The 26,582-nt window shown below is 39.5% G+C and overlaps 1 protein-coding gene across 1 annotated transcript; it reads right to left on the reverse strand.

Annotated features, from left to right (window-relative positions):
• Positions 1–1,068: 1,068 nt before the first annotated feature.
• On the reverse strand, positions 1,069–24,674 carry LOC128360994 (solute carrier organic anion transporter family member 3A1-like). The gene is made up of 10 exons (XM_053321568.1): positions 24,516–24,674; positions 19,681–20,140; positions 7,215–7,310; positions 6,697–6,966; positions 6,330–6,494; positions 4,980–5,178; positions 4,197–4,332; positions 3,346–3,518; positions 1,725–1,789; positions 1,069–1,445 (listed from the first exon to the last, which is right to left on the reverse strand). Exons 1-10 carry the CDS (start codon positions 24,672–24,674, stop codon positions 1,069–1,071), a joined length of 2,100 nt encoding a protein of 699 aa, XP_053177543.1.
• Between the last annotated feature and the right edge of the window lie 1,908 nt (positions 24,675–26,582).

Consider the following 26,582-nt stretch of genomic DNA (forward strand, 5'->3'; position numbering starts at 1 on the left):
ATCATACAAAACAAGTTATTTGAATGTCACCTTTAACTGTGACAATTTCTGACAAGCCATTAATTGATGAATCAAGAAAATAATCTGCAAATAATCAATAATAAAAATAATCATTAGTTGCAGGCCTAAACTATTGTTTTTTATCTAATCTCTGGGCAAGCCTTACAAGATAGTACATGAAAAAAAATTAATGATTTATTCAGGACACTAGACAGGTTTCAACTTTTCTGTCACTTGTCTGAGTCACTACATTTAGAAATTGTAGTTTTTGTGCACAGAATTAAACAAACCTGAACTACAAACAAGCTGGAGAAAGGGAAAACATAAGTCTGTTCTAATAGTGATAATAATGAGAATAAAGGCTCCAACTGCCCTATAGCTGTTTGTCTTTATGTCAGTAAAAGTGCTCCAACCATAAACTATAAGAATGCTTTATTTAATAATTAACAGCAATGTAAACTGTCATGATTTCTATCTGTCAACTGGACCTCAGAAAAGCTTCCTTCAAAAGTAAAAAAAAACTGATAAAGCTGGTACATAAAGTAAATTTCAGATCCCAGCTTTTCACATTTGCTCTTACAGTAAATATAAACCTAATATGACCCAAATTTTAGCAAAGCTTTAGATGAACAAAAGCTACAACCAGGACCATATTCCATACTGATGGATTACTGCCACATAACACATAACAGTGTTGTCATTCTTCCTGTCCCTCCGTATGTTTGCTGTCAATCTGTAGTCAGTTGTCAAACAAAGGAATAAATGCTGTAAAAAAAAAAAAAAAAAAGAAGTAAAGTGAGGTTGTAGATTTGTGTGACCAAATGGACCAGATAATCTATATTTTTAATAAAAAATAAAAATGAATAATTTAGTGTAATGTGGATATAGAGCATTTTGGAAAAGATCTCTTCAGTTTTTTATATCCGTTATGCTTTGGGTGAGAGGAAGATAAGACCCTTACTGAGGACAATCTTCTGAATCGATACGACACCAAAGAAACATCGCACATCAGGTCAGTTGCACATGAAGAGCCTCAGCTCCAGTCTGCAGTTCCAGTGCAGACCGCCACTATAAAACAGACTCCATGTTGTCACACATCTCGTGGTCTTCCAGGTTGTATATGAACTTTGTCCTGTTGACTGGGTTCTGGGTGATCTCTTTGCCCAAATTGTCCAGAGTCACATTGGAGGCGAAGAGTTCAGTTGGTGTGAGGTAACCCTCGCTGTTCTTGATGTATTTCCTGTAGTTCTTTCTCAAGCACTGCCACGTGGTGGCGTAGAGGATGAAAGCTGACGACTTGAGGGCGATGGCGATGCTGACATACAGATGCCTGTAGGCCACGTTGTCGTACAGCATGCAGGCTCCCTTCTCACCGCAGACAGAGCTCCAGAACAGGCAGGTGGAGTCGATGCCCATGCCAAAGATCAGAGGGGGTGGGATGAAGCCTGGGGCAGGATGGGATTGTGGACAGACAGCAGGTCAAAGGGTCAAAAAGAGTAACAGTTTAATTCAGCTTGCCTTTATATCCACAGACAGACTGAGGAAATCCACTTAAACCAAAAGGAAAAATTGCTCTGACATTTACATCACAGAGCAACAGAACAGGGCAGAAGACAAACTTTTTACAAAAGGTATACAACTACAAATAAAGAACAAAGGATTGTTTCTCTAAATATATAGATACATGTCAGAAAATGAAATATACAAAAAGGAAAGTTTCTTACCGATCAGCCTTAGGAGCAGGAACAGAACTCCAAGGGCATAAGATTTAAGCTCTGGACTTACAGTTCTGAAAGCAAAGAAACAACAATGTTTCTCACAAACAGTGTGTATGAATGGTTTAAACACAAATCCAGGATTCATTCATATGTTATTATCTGAATATGTTCTTACTCTGTGAATAATTTAAAACTGCCTTAGACTGTGCATACACACAAATTATATATGTCCCATTATCTTAGAAACTGATATAGTCAATAATTATTCAATGTAAACAGTATGTTTAAAAAGTGATTAGGCCTAAATAATCAACATTTAGAAACTGTAAAATTACTAATAATACACAATTTATTTACTAACTATAAATTAATAGGTAAGATGTTGTAATCCATAAATCATCATTATAAATGCAATGAAATTATGAATATATTGAAATTGCCCTGTTCCCACTTTTAAATGGCAATATCTTATGTATCAGAATTTCCTTATTGGAATGTGACAATGATTCAATTTCTCTGTCAGATTCAGCTGTGATATCTGCTCAGTCTGACAGGTCAGTAGCTGAAGGAGGGAGGAGCAGCAGTAGAGATTTATTTAGATTAGTCTACACATTTACCAACTTTTTATTTTGTTACAGATGCACTGTGTGGTAGTTGTGCAACAGGCTGTTTATGTATCCAAACAGCTGTGTCAGTGACATGTTTACCAGCCAAGTCTGCCTTTTCTGGCTTTTACTTCTGAAACTATTGTTCACATTTCACTAGTAGTAAAGTTTTTCTACATTTTTACCATCACAGTCCTATTTGCATGAATGACAACTCTCTCTACTGCTGCACCGCTCCAACAGAGCCTTCCTCATAAAGAGAAACCGGGAGTGTGGTAGTATGCTAATTATCGATAGCGGGCATACGCCTGCCAATTAAGAATGGTTGTGAGTCACTACCATTCACCCATTTGTCTTTTGCTACTTTCTTGCACTTCTTTTAAGCGATGTTATTACTTTTCCAAGTTGAATTTTCAGTCTCTAACGTGCTTAGTTATGAGATTCAGACATCATGTAATTGGTTTCTGATGAACATTCAGATCTCTTACACAACAGGCACACGCATAACACATAATCTAATCTAATAATTTAAAATGTATCTTTATGTCTTAAAACCTGGGATGGAGGGAGGTGTGTGTGTGTGTGTGTGGAGGGGGGCATTAACAAATTCAGTGGCTGTAATAACAAAAATAGAGTGAATGGGGGATGGAGTGGGTTGGGGTCCTGCTCTTTTATAAATTGAAATATAAAGAATCAGCCCCCTTTCTCACCCCAATTACTTTCATGCAGTCCCTTAGTGGTATGTTAATTTGCCATCAGGAATGAGCTATCAAATAATGACCCAAATTGCAAATACTAGTAGTCTACTGCCTTAATGTTGGGTAATATCCATATATTCTGTACCTTAGATCAGCTTTATCATGATATATGACATGTTGTCCTGTGTGTCTCTTTATATCTGTACCAGTGTCCCCAGGACAAATCGCTGGTCTGCTACAGACTGAAGTCATTTTGCCATTGATCAGCCACAAATGTCAACAGCTCCCTCTTGTGGGCAGTCCATGTATAATACACGTCCTTACCTGATGAGGATAATGACAGAGGGAGTCTGGGCCATCGCTCCAATCATGCTGCACACACAGATGACACATAGGAAGGTGAGGAAGGCCTGCTGACAGCCTGGACTAGGACACTTCCCTGGTAAAGCTACCGCCTCTTCACTGTTGCTGGATATACAGGTACAGCCGGTCAGGTTCTGACAGAAAGACACGAGATATTAGTTATCCTACTGCGGGTACAGAGTCACTGAAACACAAAGTAATTGTGTGAGGAGGAAAAATTTCATAAAACATGGAAATGAGAACAGGATGCAACAAATGTCTTCTTACTTTACTAAATTTTGTAGACTTTTAATTTGTTGCATTTTTAATTAACATTTAGAAGCAGAGAAGTGTGGTCAATGTGTGTAATCTCTATATCAACATTTTTTTGAATGAATCAATGAGGTTCTTGAATATATGAACATACAGTGCAGTCTCTTAGTATCCAGAAAGTCATACATGTTTATTTGTTTTTCAGCATATTATTACAAAAATTGAGGACTATTTGTAAAAAGGGTAAACATTTCTATGGGGCTCATCTGACAATGATTTACCCTTGAGTCACCAATCATCTCATAGGCACTGTTTCCATAGTGCTTACCCAAAACAACAAAAAAGTGTCACATGTCCTTCCCACTCCCACATGTACAGTACCAGGCAAAAGTTTGAACACACTTTCTTATCCAAAGGTATTGGGAGGTGTGTCTAAACTTTTGACTGGTACTGTAAGTATGTGTACCTATGTTTTTTTTGTCCCTGTCATTGAGTGTGAACTCTCCAGTGTCCAAGGTTGGCATGGTGCCTTTTATTCAAGTCATTGCATCTCAACTCACTGGTTTGGTGCAGCCAGCAAAGCAGGCTGAGAGGTAGGTGATTCCATTGGAACCACAGACAGGGCTCACTGATGCTGTGTAGCAGTTACAGTTATTGATGCACGGTGACTCAGGTCGCTGCCAGGACTTCAATGTCCTGCGGAAAAGGTCAAAGGTCATTTTAGTAACAAGGGACAGTTTATATGTATTATGTTCTATTCATATCATATGGAAATAACCAGATGAAAAATTTGGTTTATGTTTTTCTGTAGAAAATTTGACCAGATTAATTTGTTTTTGGAAAGTAAATCAGCATTAAATTATATAATTACTAAATTACATAAGGCAATGTGAGCTTTTTTTCAACCGTGATTCACTAATGACAAACTGTCATCAGTTGTTATGTCAAAGCAACAGTTTTCTGACAGGGGTCGATTGCATAACAACAGAGGTAAAACACTTAAATTGATTAGATCTGTTTTGCATCATTTGGGACTATATTAGAGATATAAAGCATATCTGATGACACATAAATCAGATTTTACTGTGGAGCAGGGTATGTAAGTACAGAGAAACAGTGGAAACACACAAATGATAATAAGCTATATCTTAACAAGAAACCAGTTTTAAAACATTGCATTGTTCAAGAAATGTCTCACAGATCATATTTTAAGAACAAGAGCACATTTTTGCACATTTGAAATGAAAGTGCATACAAGCTATTCAGTGAAAAATAACAGTAGCACTAAGGCCAATGTGGCTCTTTGGTAGAAATTCTTGAAAAGTCTACTCAGTCAATCTTACTCGTTGCTGTAGGCGACTGTAACCCCAGCGACAGGTCCGGTGTCACAGCCCAAGAAGAGAAAAGAGACGTAGCACGCAGTGGACACCAAGTTGACCAGCATGGCCATGCGGACAGCGCCCAGAGCTGACAGGTTTAGCTTCTTAACCAGCAGCCCCCCAAGAAAGATACCCAGACAGGCACAGGGGATGGCCGTCATACCTGGAGAGGGAAAGACAAGGATGTCTACTGTTTCCTGTCCGTTGGAATTTTTACTGGCATTTTTACTGGAATTTCTTCTATACCGCTTAAATATAGTCATTGCAGTTCTTAACTGGTTAGTTTGTATAGCTCAACCACTTTAAATTAGGAAGATAAAGAGAGAAGGCAAAATATAAAATAGAATATAAAACATTTACCAGTAATATTTAATTTTAACTACAGGCAGGTGACAAATTAAAGGAAAAACCTGAGTAAATGAGTGGACAAACATAACCAATTAATATCCAATCATGCTCTGTGGCATGTATAAACATGCTGAGCAGACCCTGTTGATTCTGATTTTATATCAGGGTGGCAAGAGGAAAAGATCTAATTGACTTTGAAACAGGATTTATTGTTGGAGCACAGTTGGCAGGAGCTTCAGTCACAAAGACTGCTCAGCTAGCTGCTGTTTCAATGATAACAGTGACTAAGGTGGCATCTACATTTAGATAAATGGGAAAGAGGTCCTAAAATAAGGTCAGACATTGTCAGAAAACAGTACAGGTATGAATACTTAACCCCTGACATTATTTTGGTCCACTTGTCCCCTTAGAGGGAAGGGTCACATTTTGTTGTTGTGTCTAATCTGTTGTGTGGTCTGTGTTGTTTTTTTCTGTATTCCTGTTGCAAACTAAGTGCCCTTTTGGGACAAAGAATAAAATGAATCTGAATCTGATCAATACAAAGTTGTTCTGAGTGATCACCTTTATCCTATGATGAAACATTTCTACTGTGATTTGGGTGGTCTCTTCCAGGATGACAATACCTCCATCCATAGGTCACTAGGGGTCACTGAATGGTTTTATGAATATTAAAATTATGTGAATCATATGCTATGGCCTTCACACCAGATTTCAACCAAGTGGAACATCTATGGGAGATTTTGGACCGACATGTTAGACAGCGTTCTCCACCACCATCATCAAAAAACTAAATGAGGGAATATCTTTTGGAAGAATGATGTTCATCCCTCCGGTAGCGTTCAGAGACTTGGTCAAACACCTTCCTAAGACACTTTATGTTGGTTTCTCCTTTCATTTTTCACCTGTCTGTACAAAATCAAAACCCAATTCTCGCCCTCCACCTGGACAAGGTAATGACCCGCCTACCTAGCAGCTGATTGGCTGAGGAAGTGGTAAGGTTGAACTGCTGCTCCAAATATTTGCCCAGGAAGGCGGCAAAGCCAGCAACCACAGCAATCTCCATGCAGGCTGCCAGCGTGATGCAGCTGAACACCGGATTAGAGAGTAGGTGCCTGGTTACCCGGGGGATTACTGTGCCAAAGGAGAAAGTACAGAGAGAGAAAAAGATGTGTAGAAAATAAGGATAAGTGGTGAGAGGGAAAGACAAGAAAAATTATATTTTGTGAGATTTTTGTGAGTTATTTCACTGACCAAATCTTATTTATTCATCAACCCTCTTAAATGAATTATCCCCCACTCCTCCCCATCTCCTCCCTTCTCTGCATCTCCTTACCTCTCAGATGTTCACATACTGAGAGTCCACTGTTCATATCAAAGCCATGAATGGCCCCATTGGGTTTAGAGCCCTGGTACTCCAAGGTCAGGGAAGAAGGCAGCATGGCCTGCTCACTCTCCCCTCCACCGTCCATGTCCTGCTCATCCAGGGACTGGGGGAAGCCGAACATGAAGAGTGCCGACACGAAGAGTAAGGCACCACAGAGGAGGAAGCCGCCCCACCAGGCCCCGATCCAGCGAGGGTCATCTGGGGTGATGTCCAGCGTACCTGGAAAGGAGATGTGGGAAAGTTTTACAGTCGTTAATGGAGATGAAGAATACTATCATCATTTTAAAAGAAAAACATCACAAGTCACGTTCACAAGGACAACAAGGGCAACATTGAACATGCTGCATGGTATCTCTTTTTATAGTTTATCCCAATAGATTCAATACACATAAAACTATTGAAAAAACATTGAACAAAATTTGACCAATGCTCTCAAGAATGTAAATAAACAGCAAATTCATACTCACTGGTGTCGAAGACAGCATCAACATAGACTTTGGTACAGAGAGAACCTAAGATGAAGCCACAGGCGGGCCCAAACACTAATGTTGAAAATAAAATACCTGCAAGACAGAGAGATAAACAAAGATAAAAGAGTCAGTTTGAAAAAAATGCAAAAATATGACTTTTTATTTTTAAATTATTGGTTTAGTTTACTTAGCTTGGTTGTTAGGTGATAAGAAAACTAGATCCCTGGATATAAGCAAACAAAGTGCATTTCATCTCATCTGTCAGCAGAGGGCAGCATTGTATCGATAATGTAAAGAGTTCATTCCCTTGCGCTTTTATCAAATATATAGTAAGATGGAGCTTCACACCAAAGAGTGACCTTCTCTGTTGTTAAATCCACTGTATGATTGGGGACCAAATGTATTCTATTCAAGAAAAGATTAAGTATTTGACCTATGCCAAGGGACTTTAAATCTCGTCAGATGTCTCCCACTGACAGATTTATTCACTGTCACTGTAATATGCAGCTCATAGGTTGCACAACGTAATTGATCTAAGACTAGATTATCCAGCAGGATCATAAATAATCAAGCAGGAAATGGGTTCTCAATGTAAGAGCAGTGAGGAACCACTGATACAGCAGCTCCTGTTGACTTTCTCTTGTGAGGAAAGCTGCCGTGCTTTGGCCCAGAGGCTGAGAGGTTTCCAATAAGCAGCAGTGGACTGTGCAGGACTCTGTGTGTGTGTGTGTGTGTGTGTGTGTGTGTGTGTGTGTGTGTGTGTGTGTGTGTGTGTGTGTGTGTGTGTGTGGATGTGAAACTCAGTTATCCATGCTGGTGGTAGGTGGAACAATAGGAGCAAGCTCCAGTAGGCTCACTGTTAATAACGGAAGCCAGAGCAGAGAGGACTACTCCCTCCTGACAGAATGAGATGGCCAGTCAATTATTCTCTGAGAGATGCAGTGATCGGAACTGTGGTGATTGGACAGCAGAATGAAGATGTCATTTTTCATGGTGTTATTGATGCGTTTCTACAGATAAAGACTCCGTAATGTATTCATGATCCAGAAAGCAGCATTGTTTCAGTTCAGTCACTATTGGAAAACCAATTGTTTCTTTTTTTTAATTAAACTTTTTTGTGCACATTTTAGATCTAACAGGAGTAAACATGTATAATTAGTGACTAATTACTCAAAAGCCCTAACCCAACTAAACAACATGATATGTTTTAGTTCTTAGTTTAGTTCATGTACGTCTGGGCTGGACAAGTACTTTTTGTAGAACAGTGATTAAGGCTTTCAGATTCTCCTCAACAGAAAAACACCAACACGTTTGGTTTCATTTGCATAAAGGTCCACTATATGCTTTGTTAAAATCATCAACATCATATCATCAACATAGAAGAAGTAAGAAGAAGTAATTACTGCTAGTATAAAAACCAGATGCAACAGATACAGATTTGATTGTTTTCATGTTTTTACATGAAGAGTTTTCTTGTAAACAAGCAAAAGTTTAGTTAACATTCAGTCTTAATCATCAACACACATGGAATGCACTTCCTTCTCATTCATCATTGATCTAAATCATGCATTGCGCATTCATGTTTTCTAGATTGCCATCTTTTTCTTCACTGCCATTGTTGGCACACTGCTACTCATCTTTGCACACCTTTCAGTATCACACTCACACATGTGCATAATGCAAACAAAACAGGGAAACAAAAAATTGGGGTGTGATAGGTTTTGCTAAATCAGGAAATTATAGAATATACACACATATATAATGTTTGTGTGAGTGTGTGTGTGTGTGTGTGTGTGTGTGTGTGTGTGTGTGTGTGTGTGTGTGTGTGTGTGTGTGTGTGTGTGTGTGTGTTCTATAAATATATCTCAATCCTTGGGAAGTGGAAGGTCGGCAAACATAGTCACACAATGTTCAAGAGCAGACTGAACATAATGAATAACTTAAGGCGTACTGTAGCACAGACAGAGAGTATAGGACAATAGTCCCCTAACAGTAATACAGTACATACTCAAAGACATTATTCTTGCACTAAGACACATTAGACTGTGACAGCTCAGTAAGACTTGAGTGCTCTCTGACCAACAGTCAGCCTCACTCTCTCTGACTTTCTCTGTCAACTAGATGCATTATGTTCATTTCAGCAGAGTCACTGATGCCGGCGGGGCTGAAGTCAGGTGACAGAGGAAGTCTGAGGTTACAGCCGGGACAACTCAAACACCAACCAATCTACACCCCCCTATATCTAACTCTGCCTTCTGTTGGGGTCAAATCATTGACAAACATGGGACAACACAACTAATCCATAATGTATGTGACACAGGGAGGCTGGCACACACACATACACACACACACACACACACAAAACATGGCTGTGAACCAGCGGAAAATGTCAGGTCAAGCAAGTCTAATCTACAATAAACCAAAAATTCAATACTCTCTTAACTTTACTGTGTTGGTTAAGAGCTTGGAGAAGCCTTCAAAGTGAAACAGCTGATGACAATAGCAGCAGTAAGCATGATGATGGAGAGTCACCACTGAGCTTTGTGGTGCCGTGAGAAAAGACAGAAAGCTCATAATCCTATAGCAACAGCTGCTAGACACCCATCAGGAGAAGCATTCAGCACTGATGCCAGTCTGTTGTTTGGACTCAACAGTTGGTACATTTTGAAGCCATTTCCTTGGAAACACAACTGCGTAAGACTGCAGACTCTTGGCAGTGTTAGATGAATATATGTAGTGAGGTAACCATATAGTAAAACTAGATTATAGTTAAAATGATACACACTGTTTGATGATTGTGTTTTCTTGACTCCTGTATTTGAAAGTAAACATGTGTGAGTATAATAGTCTGCAAATAACAGAACTAGTTTTAATTTCACACATTTTTTTTGTCTTTAAATTTACCAATTGTATAGGATTATATGTATATGTATCCAATGTATATGTTAAAACTGTTAAATTGCTGAAAATGGTCTAAACAAGAATTCATGTTCTATTGTGATAAGAAAAAAATATTATAGCACTGTATTTATGAATATTTATAAAATGTAAACACTGTATTTTAAGACAGTTAATGTGATTTGTATTATTCCTTAACAGAAACTTTACTGTACCAATATGAAAGCTGTAATATTTATTTAACAAAGCTTGACTTGGCTGCTGGAGTTTTAGATAATCCATATCCTGAAATATATATCATTTAATTCAATCTTATTCAAAATTAAAATATAAAACAAAAATACATAAAAACTTCTTACTACTTCCTACTCATAATTTATCAAACAGATAACAGTGACGTTCGGAGGATTTTTTATAGTTTCATAAGAATCCTGGTGTGTATGTGATGTACGTCTTAAAATGCACAAATTAAAAAAGATTGTTTAAATTGATTTGGACAGCACTGGACTTTTTATTACTCATTAGAGGCAGAACATAAATCTCTGTGGACCTATTGACTTTGCAATGATTGCAGTTCTGCCTCAGTGTGGATGAAAGCTGTGGATGTTTTCAGTGTCTTCAGTAGAGCACAACACTCTCCTAAACTGGACTGGATTAGAAGAAGAATGCCTGTAGCCATGCAGGGACATATTTGAAGATATCCTTTTCTAAAACAGTATAATATGCAGTATATTCATTCTTTGAAAAATATAAAACTACATAAAATCTACCATTACATAACTGTTATTTATTGAACAACACAGTCTCATCTACAAAAATAGACTTTCTTGTTTATCAAATGATCCTATAAAACACTACATCTATTTTTAGGCATTTTTAGTTTCCTCAAACAAAATCAGTTTTATGTTTGAATCAAATTCTTATGATGAACTGAACACCTCAGATGTTTGTACTGTACGGGCAGATGCTAATTAAATGTTCCTTTTTTTAGATTAAAAACATCACATCCAGTATAACACCAGTAAAAGAACATCACCGGAAAAAAAGGTAGAAAAACTCTCAGCGGAATGAAATCTGACATCTAAGTTAAAGATCTCAGCCCACATTTTTTTAAAAGCACATGCTGTGGGCTATAAAATGTTTCCAAAGTACCGTCCAGGAAACAGGCTTTTGTTGTTCCTTTTTGACAGTATTTAATCTCTCAATGCTCTGGCTATGTCTTGGTGCTGGTAATGAACTTAAACATAAGAACTGTAATAGATAACGCTCAAGGTTACGCAGTCCTGCTGAACAACAAACATTTAATAGATTCATTTATTTTTTGACTGGTGCTGGTATTCTATTAATTAATTCCTCCATTAATTCGACACAAGGCTGTGCCGAGGTGACTTTGTGTGACATGAAGCTGGGTGACTGAAACTAATTATAAGAGAAATGTATAATTCACAGGATCATCTTTAAAGTACAAATGCTCTGAGAAGACTTAAGAGCTTGAGAGATAACGTAGACAGCCACGTATAACTCTGGCAGCTCGGTCTCTGTCTGTCTGACCCAGCCATTTGGAAATGGCAGGTAGAGACACTCCACTTAAGCCTAGAGCTAGCAGAGGATTTGACAGCTCCTCCTTACAGTACTGTGAGACTGTAGACAGAGGCAGGTATATATATATACTGTACACACACACACACACACACACATATATATAGGTTTGCAACTTAGTGTCTGAGAGTTTTGACATAATGAGATGCAATTTTCTGGACTAGTTTTGAGTTGTTTTCAGAGTTTGAAATGAAAAGTGTTACTATTGAAGATTAGGTTTATTACAAATGTTGCTGTAATTTGTCAAATTAAAGTTCTGTTATTTGGCTGTTGTGACTTTTATTGTCTCATATTGACACTCGTAAAAAACTACAGCCTCGGATATATCATGGTTAAATTAGCACATAGCACATTTTTTTTTACAAATTTACAATTTATTACAGGACACTTTTTTGCATGAGACTTTAGCTAGGAATAAAAATATGGTCTCCACATTTGTTTGTTTCATTTTGCATATTTTAGTTGATATTCATTTAATTTAAACTGATGCACTATATTTTCTGTAAATTGTATTTCCCAGTGTGAAGGTTTAAATGCTGTAATGCATTTTCAAAGCCTCCTTCAAATGAAATTAATTCTTATCAATTCTTTCTTTACTTTTATTTTCATCTTACCTAATTCATGTTTTGGCCTTAAAGTTCCATGAACATATACTAATCTACTAGTCAAGTCTTAAAGGACTACATATGTTTATGTGTTTGACTGGAGAATGAACTGCACTGTACTAATGTAAATCAATGCTGGCTACAGACCTTATCACAATGTACAGCTGTTCTATTTTTATCATTCCTTAGTGTGTATTTCAAACCAGGAATGTAGTGGAGGGTAGCCTCGACCAGTATAAAATGTAGTCAGTGTTTATGATACCAGTCATGTAATGTTTAGTACTGTTATATTTGGTTTAATGAAAAACTCGTTGGCATTTTTGGAGGTGACGATGGTCTAACATGATACAAATGCTATCTGTTCTTCAGTGTTCTGTATGCAGCAGAGGCAAGGTCACACTGTACCCTACCTGCTCACAAGGCCAGCGCGTGAATAATTTCTCACTCAGACTCACATTATGGCACAGTTCAATCACTGGCACTTTGTATCCCGGCAAAGGTGCTCATAAAAGGCGCACATATAAAACAACCTGGGCCGGTCTGAACGGACAGTGTGCGCTGAGTCAGCGTCCATTCCTTCCACTGCTGTCCTACAGAAGAAGAGTAATAACTCCACTGGAGTAAAAACATTTTGCTGCAGTGGACTATACTTGCAGCCTCACAGCGCTTCATTACACGCATTACAGCGATGAACAGAGGCTAAGATATGAGGAAAGAAGAGAGATGCTGACCCAACGGCTACAGAGCTGGACTCCTCAGGGTCCTTGGACTGCTCTTTTCCTTTACTCTCCTGTACTGCAGGGTACTGTTATTTTTGCTGTATTGTTCAAGCAAAATAACATTAATATCATTTAGCACTGTGCTGCAGCTCTTAAACATTCCTGTTGTTGTCTAGCTCTGTCTGAGGTACTGTAAATGTAAAGTAAAACTACACACTAACAACAAGACTAAGAGTGTACGGCCATGTTAGTGACTCTGTGGCTGTATGAACATAAAAGCAGTGTTGTTGAGCTAAATGGTAATAAACATTTAACATACAATTAACATGACCACAAAACCAATTCTAACATGCTGATGTTAAGTACAGTAGGTAAATGGCCACAAAACACAAAGTAACACATGAACATGATTTGTTGTGTAGGTATTTGGTCATAAAACAAAGTGTAATTTATTAATGTTAATGTCTGTATCAAATTTCATGGTAATTCTTTCAGTAGTTGTTGAGGCATTTCACTTAAAACCCTAAATTTCAAACTCACAGTGGTGCTAGAGACCAAACTGGGCCAAAGTCATTAAGATACATTGTTTAGGATCCATGTCTGTACTAAATTGTGTGCCCATCCATTGTAGATGATGCTGCTGGTGCTAGTAGAAAAGTCTTCAGGTGTCATCCTCCAGGGATCAGTAATCTTTATTTTTCAGATGTACCAAACAAATGTTAGTAAAGCTGGACTTGTTTCCTGAGTCAATACACAGGAGTGTTGCTATGGTGCTCACAAAAGACCCGTCTGGAGACTGTGTAGGAAAGCAAGATTTACATCTTCCATTAGCAGGACGCAAACATTTACACAGCATCGCATACTGGACCCCATTAAGGGTTAAAGAAGAAACTATTTGAGGCTACTTTACTGTAAAAAAAAAAAAAAAAAAGACACCGTGCATGAATGCTCTGATTGAATAGCTGCTTTACTGTTAAGGGGCTCGGTGAGCAACACAATAGAAGGTTAGTTGCCTTAGCGTGGCGTATCAGTCAAGCAGTAGACAGCAATCAATAATCCAATTACAATCCAGTTCAGGAGCAGGTTTGTCTTTCTGTAGGAAGCCATTTTTTAACTTCAGTCGGGGAAGTATCACAGCATATGAGATCATCTACCGTGGGTCAAGACTTTAAGTATCAAATAGAAAGTGACACATTTTAACTTTAATGTGGATGGATGCAGTGTGCACACATACACACACACATGCAGAACACACTGTACATGAACTGTAGCTGCTGTTTTTAGCGCCATGGTTCTGTGGATGCGAATGTGGGTCGGTCTGTTAGTCGGTCGATCGCTTTGGTCCAGAGTGATATTTCTCAACAGCTGCTGGATGGATTCACATGAAATTTTGTGCTCACATTCATGGTGGAGCCTACAGATGATCCCCTGACTATTTTGTCTGACACTATAATGTTGACATGCTAGGTTTATGGAGAGATATCTCAACAAATAGGATGAATAAATTGCCATTAAATTTGATGCAGATGTTCATATTCCCATAAGAATTAAATTAAAATTAAAAAAGTTTTGCTGATCCCTTCACTTTCCATCTAGTGTCATCATCAGGTCAAAAAAACACTGCAAATCAACCTCAGCTGAACTTTATGTCAAGTGCTAATTAAACAATGTATAATATAGTGGACCAGGTAAACAGTATACCTGCTTAACCTCAGCATGCTAGCACTGTCACTGTGAATTTGTGAGCATGCTGATGTTAGCATTTAGCTCAAAGCGCTACTGCTGGCAGACGCTCAGTCTAGTTTCCAAGACTATTTCCTAGTTTATCATACAGTCTCAAGCTCTGGACTCGTATAGCTTGACTCTTTATTGCTTGTGCTGCAGTGTATCACTGCTGCATTACTACAAATTTTACATCTATTTTTGTTTTCCTCTCAACTGCCAGGAGGCACAAGCACAAATGATATGATGGCCAGCTGACTGGGGGGAAAAAAAGTCTCTGTTTCTTTTTACCAGCTTGCTGCCTGCTCTGCTGTTCATACTGATTAAGACACACACAAACACACACACACACTAAGTGAAAGCCTGCGCAACATTTGAGAAAGACCAGGTTGCAGTACTGTAGCAGGTGCATGCGGGCGGACCTCTGCCATGACAACTGGTAAGTGTTTCCTGCTTTTCACTCTTGAGTATTCCAAGCATCTTCAATCTCTCATTGAGGCAGTATTGATCTGTTCGGGGGTGAAGATGTGGCCACAACAGAGCAGCCTCTCCCCCTATCATCTGGTTTGTTAGCGAGCCTGTAGAGAGCTGCTGTTTTAATATTTAATCATTTGGTTAGATGTTTGCTAAACAACTCCTAACTGCTTCTCTGTCACGTTGCATTATTCAGGGGGGTTTTCTTACAATGCGACTGTCTTTACACGCCAAGCTCATCAAAACGCTGCCACCGCCTAGAGACTGTGAAAAACGAAGCAGCAGGAATACTAAGAAACGCTACAAACACATAACACACACACGCACACGTACATACTGTATAAAGAGCGGGCTCCGTGCAATTACCGAGCCACAACAGACGGCCCAGCAGTCACATTGTAGGAGGTAACCATGACAATCAACAAGCCTCTATTGTCAAAAAAAACAGAGAACAGAGAGGGGGTGGAGGAGAGGAGAATAATAGACTATCTGTAAGTGTCAAAGGAAGAAGCTTTGGGGGATGTTATGAAAGAAGCAGTTCCTTATGGGCTGGCAAAGGCTGTGCTGTACAGGACATACAACAGTGCCCGAGATACCCACTCAGACAGGAGATATCTGTCAAAAATGCAATGTGTGCATATTTCCAAACTAAATAGCTTAAGATTGTGAAAAATGGAACAATTTGTGCCACTTTTTAAAGGACTATAGTTAGAAAATGTCCTTGGTTGACTGATTTGACTGTCAGATCCAGTCCATTATGGCACTAACAGGAACAGACAAACACAATCACATACAGGAAATTTCGGTTCCTAAAGTGTTTTTTTTTTACTTTATGGATCCATGCTGTGTATTCCTTTTGGATTTTCTACAATTTATATAACATCAGGCATCTGGTACAAGTTGGTGTCCTGCCAAGCAGAGGGTAGGGTGGGTTGTTGGGTGTTGTGCTAGCCTCATTTGCTCTCCTTCCTCTCCACCATCCCTTCTTCCCTCCCTCTCTCTCTTCCTCCTTCACTCCTCTGCTCTCATCCACTCTGAGTGCTGCTGGCAGAGACTGTACAGATACAAACATGTACAGAACAGCCACAGGCCTCCTCACACTGCAAGAGGTCTGCGCTGAGACACTAGCAGGGACAATGCAACTCACCAAGGACTAAGAGAGAAGCCTGTGAGGGGGTACAACTAGCCACATGGCAGCCAGCAACTAGCAGTATTTCTTTTTTTAATCTTTAAGTGCCATAGTTGTGCTTTAAATTCCTGATGTATCAGCACTTTAAGGTTAAATATCACGTATACATGATACATTATTAGACATTAATTGCATGTCGTATCCAGTTGGACAATTTGCACCCTTTAGGCTGTCCATTTATTCTTTTACTGTCAACTAATATAATCAAATCTCATCTCTTTCACTCTTAAAGTGTAAGAGGCAGCAATGCAGTTTAACCAATAGAACACTGTGTGGTTGGAAAGTACATTAAACATACAGTATACAGTGTCCAGCATGTACTGCAATCTTGCGCACCTACATGTCGTCTCCATTCACAGTCACAGAAGAACTGCAGATACAATAACTAAAATGTACTCAGAAGATAATATATGGCTACTAATATATTTTGTACCTTTAAAAATAAAAGGTTTAATCATTTTCTATACTTTTTTTCTTTGGTATTAACAAGTGTCTCTCTCTCTCTCTTTCTTTCTGCCTCTCCATCTCCCCAGATGGAGCTCTGCTGCTCGCAGGTCGCTGTGCGGTGAGAGAAACAGGAATGGCACACAGCCTCAGTGTCGCTCTCTGCACTGTTGCCTTGGCAACTTTGGCAGACGAGCTGTAATGCGTGTTGTGTTGACCTCTTGGTTTCTGTTGTAAGCGTAAGCACAGACTTCTGCCGCTGGTCACTGAGCATTTCTAGAAGTTGGGAATAAAATGCTTTGCTCAAGGGCACCTAGCAAAGCCGAAACTTTTGATTCAATCAGGGAAATGCGTGAAGACACAGGACTGCTTTTCTAACCTCACTCTCTCATTTGCCATAGCACCCATTATCTATAAACTCAGCAGTGAGCCAGGGGGAATTTTGCAGATATGGGGCTACGACAAAATGTGGGTCAATCTATCCATATCCATATATCCATGGCAGGGATTCGTCACTGTAATGCTAGAAACAGTGTAGTGCATGACACTATTCAGCAAAAAAAGGAAGAACAATAGCCTAAGTATTGATAGATTCATGCCTTCCCCTCACACCAAGGGATTTTTGAGCCTTGGTGGCCTTTCCCCCTTTTAGGACATATGTCCATCCAACAGCCAAAGTCATTATCTGAGCATTACCAAATGAAAACAGTATCTTACTTATCATGAACAAAATCAAGACATAACATTTGGTGTACAGCAAAAGTGTTCATGTGCACCACAATGACACCAGGACAGATGTTTTATCCTACCTATTAATTATTCTATTTAGATGTGGATGGAAAACAGTGAAAATCAGATTTAGTATGAACAGTGACACACATACACACCATAACACTGGCATTAGACTCCAGTATAATAATAGTAACTCTATTGACAGAAAAAGACTTCCACTTGTTCTGGCACCAGTATCCGGTTGCTCTCTTTGGGAGTGTTTTATATCTCTGGTATGTTTGACATAAAAAGAAAAACAGTTGGTAAGGTAGCTGGGTGAGCAGTAGGAAACAACATGATTAAAAAATGATCAAGAAAATAGTGTCATAATGAGAAGCTCCATTAACCTTAAGCAACACTGTTCCACCCGTGGGATTGTTGAGCCTTGGTGTCATTATTTTCAGAATCACTTATACTCAATTCTGTCTTTTTAGTTGTAAAACGAATTCCACTTTTAAATGAGCCCAAGGTTATGAATGTAATCACAAGGGTTTAAGAATAGTAATCTTCTTATTTTTCTTGTGTATAAAAAAGGGGTACCTGGTAGGTTAACACACAATTCACAGACAAAGACATCACTTTATTGGAGACAATGACTGACAACTGATCTCTGGGATGTTCAATGTAGAACCACCACAAAAAATCAGCAGTTGACTACAACTGTGTTCTGACTACTGTAACATAAATGAGCTTTAGTTTAATATAACTTTGTGATCTTATGATTCTGAAATGAGCCTCTGTGATTGTTGAGGCAAGTTGATCATTTAGTGCACACGTGAATGATTATTATTACAATCATTCAATAATGGCAACATAATCATCCCATTTGTTTTGATAGATACAGTGATTGTAGAGACTTTTTATTATGCCATTAGCTTTAGTATTACTTCCTGTTTACTGGAACCTTAAAGACCAACCAGGGATCAGTGTTTTTGTCTATAGGACTGGTTCTAAATCAAATTCTTCCTCGAATATTAGCAGTATAGTTTAGCTTTTTAGTTTAACCAGAGGCAGCGTTGTTTTGGATGTTGCAGTCAATATTATTTACTGCATAATTTCTTCCACCCCCATCCATACACTCCATCTGCTGGTGTGGAACGACGGACATCTGGTGTCATTGAATGTGCTGGCATTTGCACCCAGCACCATATTCAACAGCCTTTCAGAAGACGCAAATTTGATTTCAATAACAGTGTATTAGAGTACTTAAGAGATCATTCCTGAAACATCAGTAGTCATGTGTGTCCTTTCAAAGACCCCAAATAGACGACAATATGACCTACGTAGAGTGAGCCAATACCACTGTCAAGTTTAGAGGTTTCAAATGATTTAAGATAAGCATTTGCATCTCCGTCCAATACACATCAAGAAAGAAATAGTTTGACATTTCAGGAAATACACTTTTTCACTTTCTTGCTGATAGCTAGATGAAGACTCTCATATTTATGAATTACGAAGCTAGAGCTGGCAGGTAATTAGCTTAGCTTAGCACAAAGACTGGAAGCAGAGGGGAAATAGCTCATTAAATGCTAATTGCATGCTGGCTCTGGCTTCATATTTAGTTTACAGACATGAGAGTGGTATCGATCTCATCCTCTAACTGTCAGCAAGGAAGCAAATAAGTGTTTTTCCTATGATGTCAAACAGTTCCAGTAAGCACATCAGTAAGCGACTGCATCACTCTTTGTGCTGTTGTATTTTGCTGTTTGTGATGGATAGTCTCTCTTTCTGAATACGTTTAGTTGAAATGTATTTAAGCTAAGTAAAAAAATAGATCTATATATTACTGAAAAGGTTAACAGCTCACCAACCACCCATCTACAACACATGTATTGCTTTGTGGGGTTTTTTGTGGCTTTGAGGTCTTCTAGTAAGTACTGTAGACTATATCATTACTGAGCTGACATTATCAGTGATGGGAGCTAAAATGTAAAAAGCTGTTGTTTAAGTCAGCTATGGTGGTGTTTCACCTTGAAGATTCTGTGTTGTAGTCAAACATACAATCTGCTTTGGTGTACCATGTGTAGCTCAGTGCCACTCACCTATATACAGTGAGGAGTCCTTCCTGTGGACGTGATCGTCAATGTAGGATACTCCCAGTGGCTGTACAGGTGTGGCTCCGATGCCCAGCAGAACCTGGGCTCCGATCAGCAGAAGGTACATCATGTTGGTGTTGGCTCGGTTGCCACATTTAAACCCAGAGTCTCGGTTTTCTGACCTGGAGGTGTTGGAGCAGACGTCCCTGCCCTCTTCGGCGTGCCACGAGTCCCCGGCATCATATTCATACTGATGAGTTAGGAACTCAGGCAGGGCTGACAGCAATGCCCCCAACGCCATGACGATCCCACCGCAGCCAATCAGGCGGGGCCGGTGGGCCTTGGCGCCAAAGTAGCTGACGAACAGGATGAGGGCCAGGTTGCCGATTTCGAAGCTGCTGGCAATGACGCCCACATCGGCACTCTGGAGGTTGAAGCGTCTCTCCAGAGTAGTAAGAACACTTACCTGCCGAAGAGAGAGAGCAAGAGAGAGAGAGCAAGTGTTATAAAGGGCTTTTACAACTAGCAGCCATTTAAAACTGCCAATGACATCAGACCAACCTGCTAACCTTTTAAAGCAGGTTTACACACTTGATTTCATGTAGCTTTAACACTGTTCATTGCTGTAATTATTCTCACCTGTTTTAACCTGTCAGAAGTATAGACTTCATATATTTCCTATTTCATTGAAATGTATAAATTTCTAAGGCCGGACACTGGGTCAGTTGTTATTTAGTAATGAAATGCCACGATTTGGAGAGCTCAAACCAGAGACAGCAACCTGTTGGAGACACATAGTAGCTGAGCTGATCTGCACAGTGAGCTGCATCCAACATCTTCATCCTCATACTCCTCCTCCTTTCAAAACATCCCTGAGGCTAGCCTGCTGCCAGCCTGAGAGACTGGGATATGTGCACGTGTGTGGCTTGAGGCAATAAAGCTCATGCAGCTGTTCTAATTATGCAGCGGACACAAACACGTCGTACCAGCTGTGTTTTTCAGCTCTTTGTAAGTGATGGCTTCTTGAATTGACTGATTAAAGAAGTGTTGCTCAGGTTTTATTTTAAAGTTTCATAAAATACTCACCCAAAGCAAATGGTACACAACACTATAAGCAACCAAGATGTCCTGAAGCAATCCCAGATGAAAAAGATAATTTAGCCAAGACTGTGTAAGGTTGTAGAACCAAAAAATGAGAGTGACGGCTTATAATATCCATTCATCTTATCACTGCATCACTTATCCTGGTCATGGTCATGGGTGACTTAACCTATCAAAGCATACATTGGGCATAAAGTGTTATATAGGATAAAAGTTGAACATTCTAGTTTTTTATTGTTCTAATCCGTCATGTATGAATGCATAGTTGTGAAATCTAAAATAAAGAACACAGATGAAACCAAATCAAATCATCACTGGCAGAGCTGTTGTGTATATCACACACTGTTACACTGTTAAATCTTAATCTCGATTTAGTGTTGTGTTGTTTACAATACGCTTATAATCCGTGTTAAATAAGACTGAATGTCTAAAATGTTTCAATTAAAGGTAGAGTCAGTGATTCTGGACAAAGATGGTTCAATACATGTTTTGTCAAATTCAGCAAACATCTCCTCGCAGTCTGTTAGCTGTCTGTTCTGTGTGTGTGCTGAAACAATGTCCGTTATTCATACACATCTCTGGCTCTGTCAATGGGAAACAAACATAAATATAAAATGTTTTCTCATGGAACAGATACACTTCCATTTTATTAACTGTATCAATCCACACTGAATTTAAGACAGTCTAACAGAGACCCTCCATGCTTTTTTACATTCAGAGTCTGTTTCTGTTCATTTAGTAAAGCTAAATCTGAGCAGGCAGCTGCTTAAATCGCACAAATATCCAGCTATATATGTTTTGAACTTCAAACTTCAAACATTCAAACTATTTTCATTCAATAAATTTCTGCAGTCAGTCAGCCCGGTGAAGCTAGTTTGGCCACTGTTATTTCACGTGTAGCTGAACGCAGGTTGAGTGAGAGGTGTAGAGGCCGCAAAGAGGCGGTGAGTTTTGACTGCTGTGCTCACGAGACAATTTTCTTCCCCACTTATGATAATGCATAAGACGAACAAAAGTGACTCTAGAGCTGATACAATGCTCTTGATTTGACCATATTTCTCCTTTGGTCGTTGCCTTGGCAATGCGCATTCATGAATTTGGGGAGCAGAGCTTCTGAGGAGCATGAAGGGAGGGGTGCATTTGTTTGGGTCTTTATTTCAATATCAATATCAGCAATCTTTCTCCAGGAAGACTGACTCCCCCTTTAAATTTCAAAAATTCAACACAAAGATGACCGATAAAGCTGCTCTTTCTTGAATAAAAATTCAGCTTTCAGAAATGCACATCCTAAAGTTGTTGTGGTAGGAGAGAGCTGCTTCTGGATAAACCAGTACTGCAAGTTCTATGTTTATCAAAAAGACATGGATTATGTTTATCCTCAAGGAAAAAACTGTGAACATAACCAGACTGAAATGATGGACTGTGGTCCAGATAAGTGTTCTCTGTTATATACAGTATACACTGTACAGTATGTGAAAAGTGTCAAAAAGACATGTATCATGTATCATGAGTGGGTCATCATATTCACCATTCCTGCAGCCTAATCATTCCCTAGTCTGTCCTTTGTGAACCACCACCAGACATATCCGGACAGCAGTCAAAACAGATAGCAGCCAACCGCTGTCCATAAAAGGACAAAGCATCTGTAATTCACCTCTAAAATTAGAAGATGACTTTCACAGGTTTATTGTTTCAAGTGTGGAACACTAACCCATATCTGTCAGCTCACACATGGTGGAACTGACACAAGATGATACAGCCTGACAATTAGTGACATTTAGTTTACATTTCCTGAACATTAAACTATGTATGATGTTATGTATGTATAATGGCTGACACTAGGTGCTGATGACGAACAGATGCTTTTTCCTTTTATATTTCAGATTTTGTTTTATCTTAGTCCGCTCCAATGTTTACAGACAACAGTAATTTCAGGTCCTGCTGTTCTTACAGTGACGACCTTCAGCTATTATACCTTTGTCCTGTTCCAAATATTTAGCTTTAAGAGAAATATGACTTGCGCCCATTGAAAATAAATGCACACTGTTGATGAGGAAAAAAGAAAGAGAAACCAAGAAAGCAGCTGACCTCAAAACAGAAGAGGGAAAAAGATGGTAGCGGCAAGAAAGTATTTAATACAAGGCAGTGCTTCTAAGGTGCTTTTGTCTGCTGAGAGATTTGCTAAAGGTGCATTTTTTGGTTTTGGATGCTGTTTTCAAGGAGGAAGTTCTACTGCAGTCTTAAAGCAAAATAGTATTGCACTTTAAATCTGTGGCTCATGCAAAAACAAAATCTGACTCTGTGGTGTTTCTGCCAAGCAGTGATCCTTATCATACAACAGCACAGCAAACAAAATGGAAGAACATGTTGGGTTTTTGCTTGACGAATGTCTTTTTCCTACAAAAGGAGCTGTGATGATGCACAGTGTGACTGGTTCCTGAAGACCAGCCCAATTGTATTTCTACACAATTCAAGCCTTTGGTTGTTGTTCTCATCCTAATAAAAAAGCAAAAGCTGAACCCATTCAAGGGGAGGATCTAGAGAGAGTGAAGCCACTTGACCTTTGACCTTGCCTCTCATAAAATACCTTCCTATCCATGTTGTTTTTGGTTCAGCTAGAAGGAGAACATTTCTAATTAGATTTACATTACAAACACTGGTATATCCAGAAAAAAGGTCTAAAGTAAAAGTGTTCTGTCTTTAATCATCTGCTTTTAATCTACATGTATTTATAGAATCAAGGTGCTGACACCTATCGGGGGAATTGGCTTTGATCAGACACATAATACTCCTGATTACAACAGCACACGCCATATTAATAACTTGGTTGTGCTAACTCTGACTAATGTAGGTAGACATCACCACAGAAACACATTAGCAGCTGCTGTGGCTGAGGCACTGGCCACAAACAGCAGTCATTACTCCCATTGCATTTCACAGAGGTTTACTGTTACAGAGGAGATGCATCAATCTCACCCCTGCATGCACAAAATGAAAGTTGAATCTTCCAGACATAAAATCAGTTTTATATTTTGATGAACGGGATAGAGCTCACTCTCTTTTAGGGTGAAATTAATCTGATGATAGCAACGCAGTAAATAACACAGGATATAAACTGCACTGGCAATGCATGCTGTGTACAAGCATGTATAGGGAAAGGCATTAAAATTGAGCTTTTGTGAAAATTCAATATATTTCTGTTGTGCTGGAGATCACGTCATCTCCTTTCTATTTCACGTTATCCTGCAGGCCTATATCCTCCAGTGTCAGAGGCCTCCTGCATTATTGAGGCATATGGGTGCAGAATATAGCGAAGCCGGCAGGTTATATCGACCTAGTGGCCGGTGTTTCGTAACCTGCTCCTGCTCTCCAGTAGACCATCCATATATATACGCATATAACATCCTCCAAACAACGTGGAGCCTACGGTTGCTGTGACGCGTTTTGTGTCATGCAGATGGTGCATAGGCCTGATGGATAATACGCAGCAACTCATCAATCAGTGAAAGCAGCGCGTCCCATGGTTACTGGAGGATGTGATCATTGTAATGTGATCAGAATGATATGATTATTAACCGCATCAGCTGCGGCGGCGCATCGTTACTCACTGCCTGTGCCTGTGCCGGTGTCGGTGTTGGTGTTGCTTTTGAAGGACGCTGCGTTAACCCGATGTTACCTGAGATACACAAGAGATACGACAATCCCTTCACAGCAACATTGTGTTTTTGGATGAAACTCACCAGATAAGCGCCCACGGTACCCTGTGCCAACATGAGCGCACATTCCGACACCAGGAAAATCTTGATGTTGGAAAAACACGAGGTCTTCTTCTGGTTGTCATCCTGCTCCGGGTCGTCGGTGCTGCTCCGCTCGGTGCAGATTTGGTTTTTAACCTGCATCCTTCGGCTCAGGCTCCGGTCGGGTTGGACGTCATGAAACTGAACGGGTCCGGTCCGGAGGAGAGCATCTGGTTATGATGACGAGCTGCACTGCAGGAGAAGTGCGAATCTTTGTCTGTAGCCCGTTTAGGCAGGAAAACACAGCTAGAAACACTGCTGTCCACTCAGCATTACGCACAGTCCGTCAGCGACCTCTCTCCACCGCCTGTCCAGCCAGTGCGTATCCGCTACATCATATTTAAATACGTAGGTTACGCATGTATATGTAAGACGGCTTCTAATACACGACGTAGAACTACAAGACGCCGCTTCCCCACATCCGGGATGTTATATCTCCACCCAGGACCGGTACCGACTGGTTTAGGTTTCTCAGCCCGGTTCCGAGCTGCAGCTCTGCGTCCTACAGGCGGTGTAATGTTATGATGCTCCTCCCATCTATAGACCAAAGCACGACTAGAGAGGTGATGTCTCTCTGTGTCCCCACACCACCACCACCACCCCAATCCCCTCCCCACACCATCATCACATCAGTTTACCTCCACAGACTTTCAGCTCAATCATTTCCACAAAAATGCAACATTTCATCAGTGGACTCACTGAAGGATCCCCATTACTACACACTGACACACAATGAGACAGCACATCTTTCCTGGCTATTAACAAATGTGTTCTAATTTCCATGTGTGTATTTTTTAATAAGGCTACACAGCAGATTTCACATTTATAATCCATCACTCATGGTCTCAGTAGAACCTGACCAAACAAGGACCTTACAGAATTTAGATCCAGCTTTCAGAGTGAGACCCCTTAAGCTACTAAATTCATACTATATTGTGTTATGACACTTATTGTTTCCTCACAAATATCCAACCTTTTATTGCTCTGTGGTGTACTATTTTTTTCACTACAAGACCTCTCACTTTGACAAGGCCACCACGGTCCTCTCTGTTTCTCACCTTTTGATGAGGTGCAGTTATAGATATTGGACCCCACAGCTTCTGTAGTGGACCTGTCAGTGCTAAGCTGCAGTGTTAGAAAATTGGGGTTATATTGAGCCACTTAACAAAGTGAATATATGGAACAAAATGAATGTGGAACTGGAAGGTGTGGATGAAAATGCTCTAAATATATTAAGTCAGAGGTGACTGGATTTGCTGTTTGGTCTTATTGGGGTGCGTTGGCAATATTTCTGTTAGAAGTGTAGAAGTTAGAAGTGTTAAGAATTATGAAGAAAAATGTTTTTAACATGATCACGATCTGAAGATCAGACCAAGAAGAAAAAAAGAGGGAGATAAAGAGAGGAGACTGCAGTTTTCCCTCTAATACCTCTTCTCCATTACCACAATTGTTACCATTATATTTCCCATTCATTAACACTATTAATGCCTATAATGACTTTATTTCTGCTTCACTGTCAGTCCTTTTTTCACCACATGCAGCTGTTATTGTTATTTAAATTCCAACATTTCTAACCGGTTGTGAGGATGTAATTTTTACACATTGTTCACCTAAACATCTGTAAAAACCTAAAAGTAGCTAGTTTTTATTTTTTTATAGTTTTCAGTATTTTTTTTTTGTCTTTCTAATGTCCTTCCCTTTTTTTTACATTAAGCAATTTTGTTTCATGTGTGAAATTTCAGTCAATACATTTTCATATATCAAGTCTGATGAAGAAGGACACACAAATGAAAATGATTTTACCAGGACTGATACTGTGCAGCACAGTTTGATTTACATATTTACATTCATAGACCCTCTAAGTGCAGGAAATACAGACAGCGTTATAGTTTTTGGTTCATTTTTGCCCAAGGTTCACCACAGTGTGACACAATCCTAACCACTTAGGCCAACCAGAGGAATATCTGGGCCTCTCAAGTCTCATCTCTGGGGAAAACATACAGTAAAGCA

The sequence above is a fragment of the Scomber japonicus genome, chromosome 1 (assembly GCF_027409825.1).
Source record: "Scomber japonicus isolate fScoJap1 chromosome 1, fScoJap1.pri, whole genome shotgun sequence".
In the NCBI taxonomy this organism is placed as follows: domain Eukaryota; kingdom Metazoa; phylum Chordata; class Actinopteri; order Scombriformes; family Scombridae; genus Scomber; species Scomber japonicus.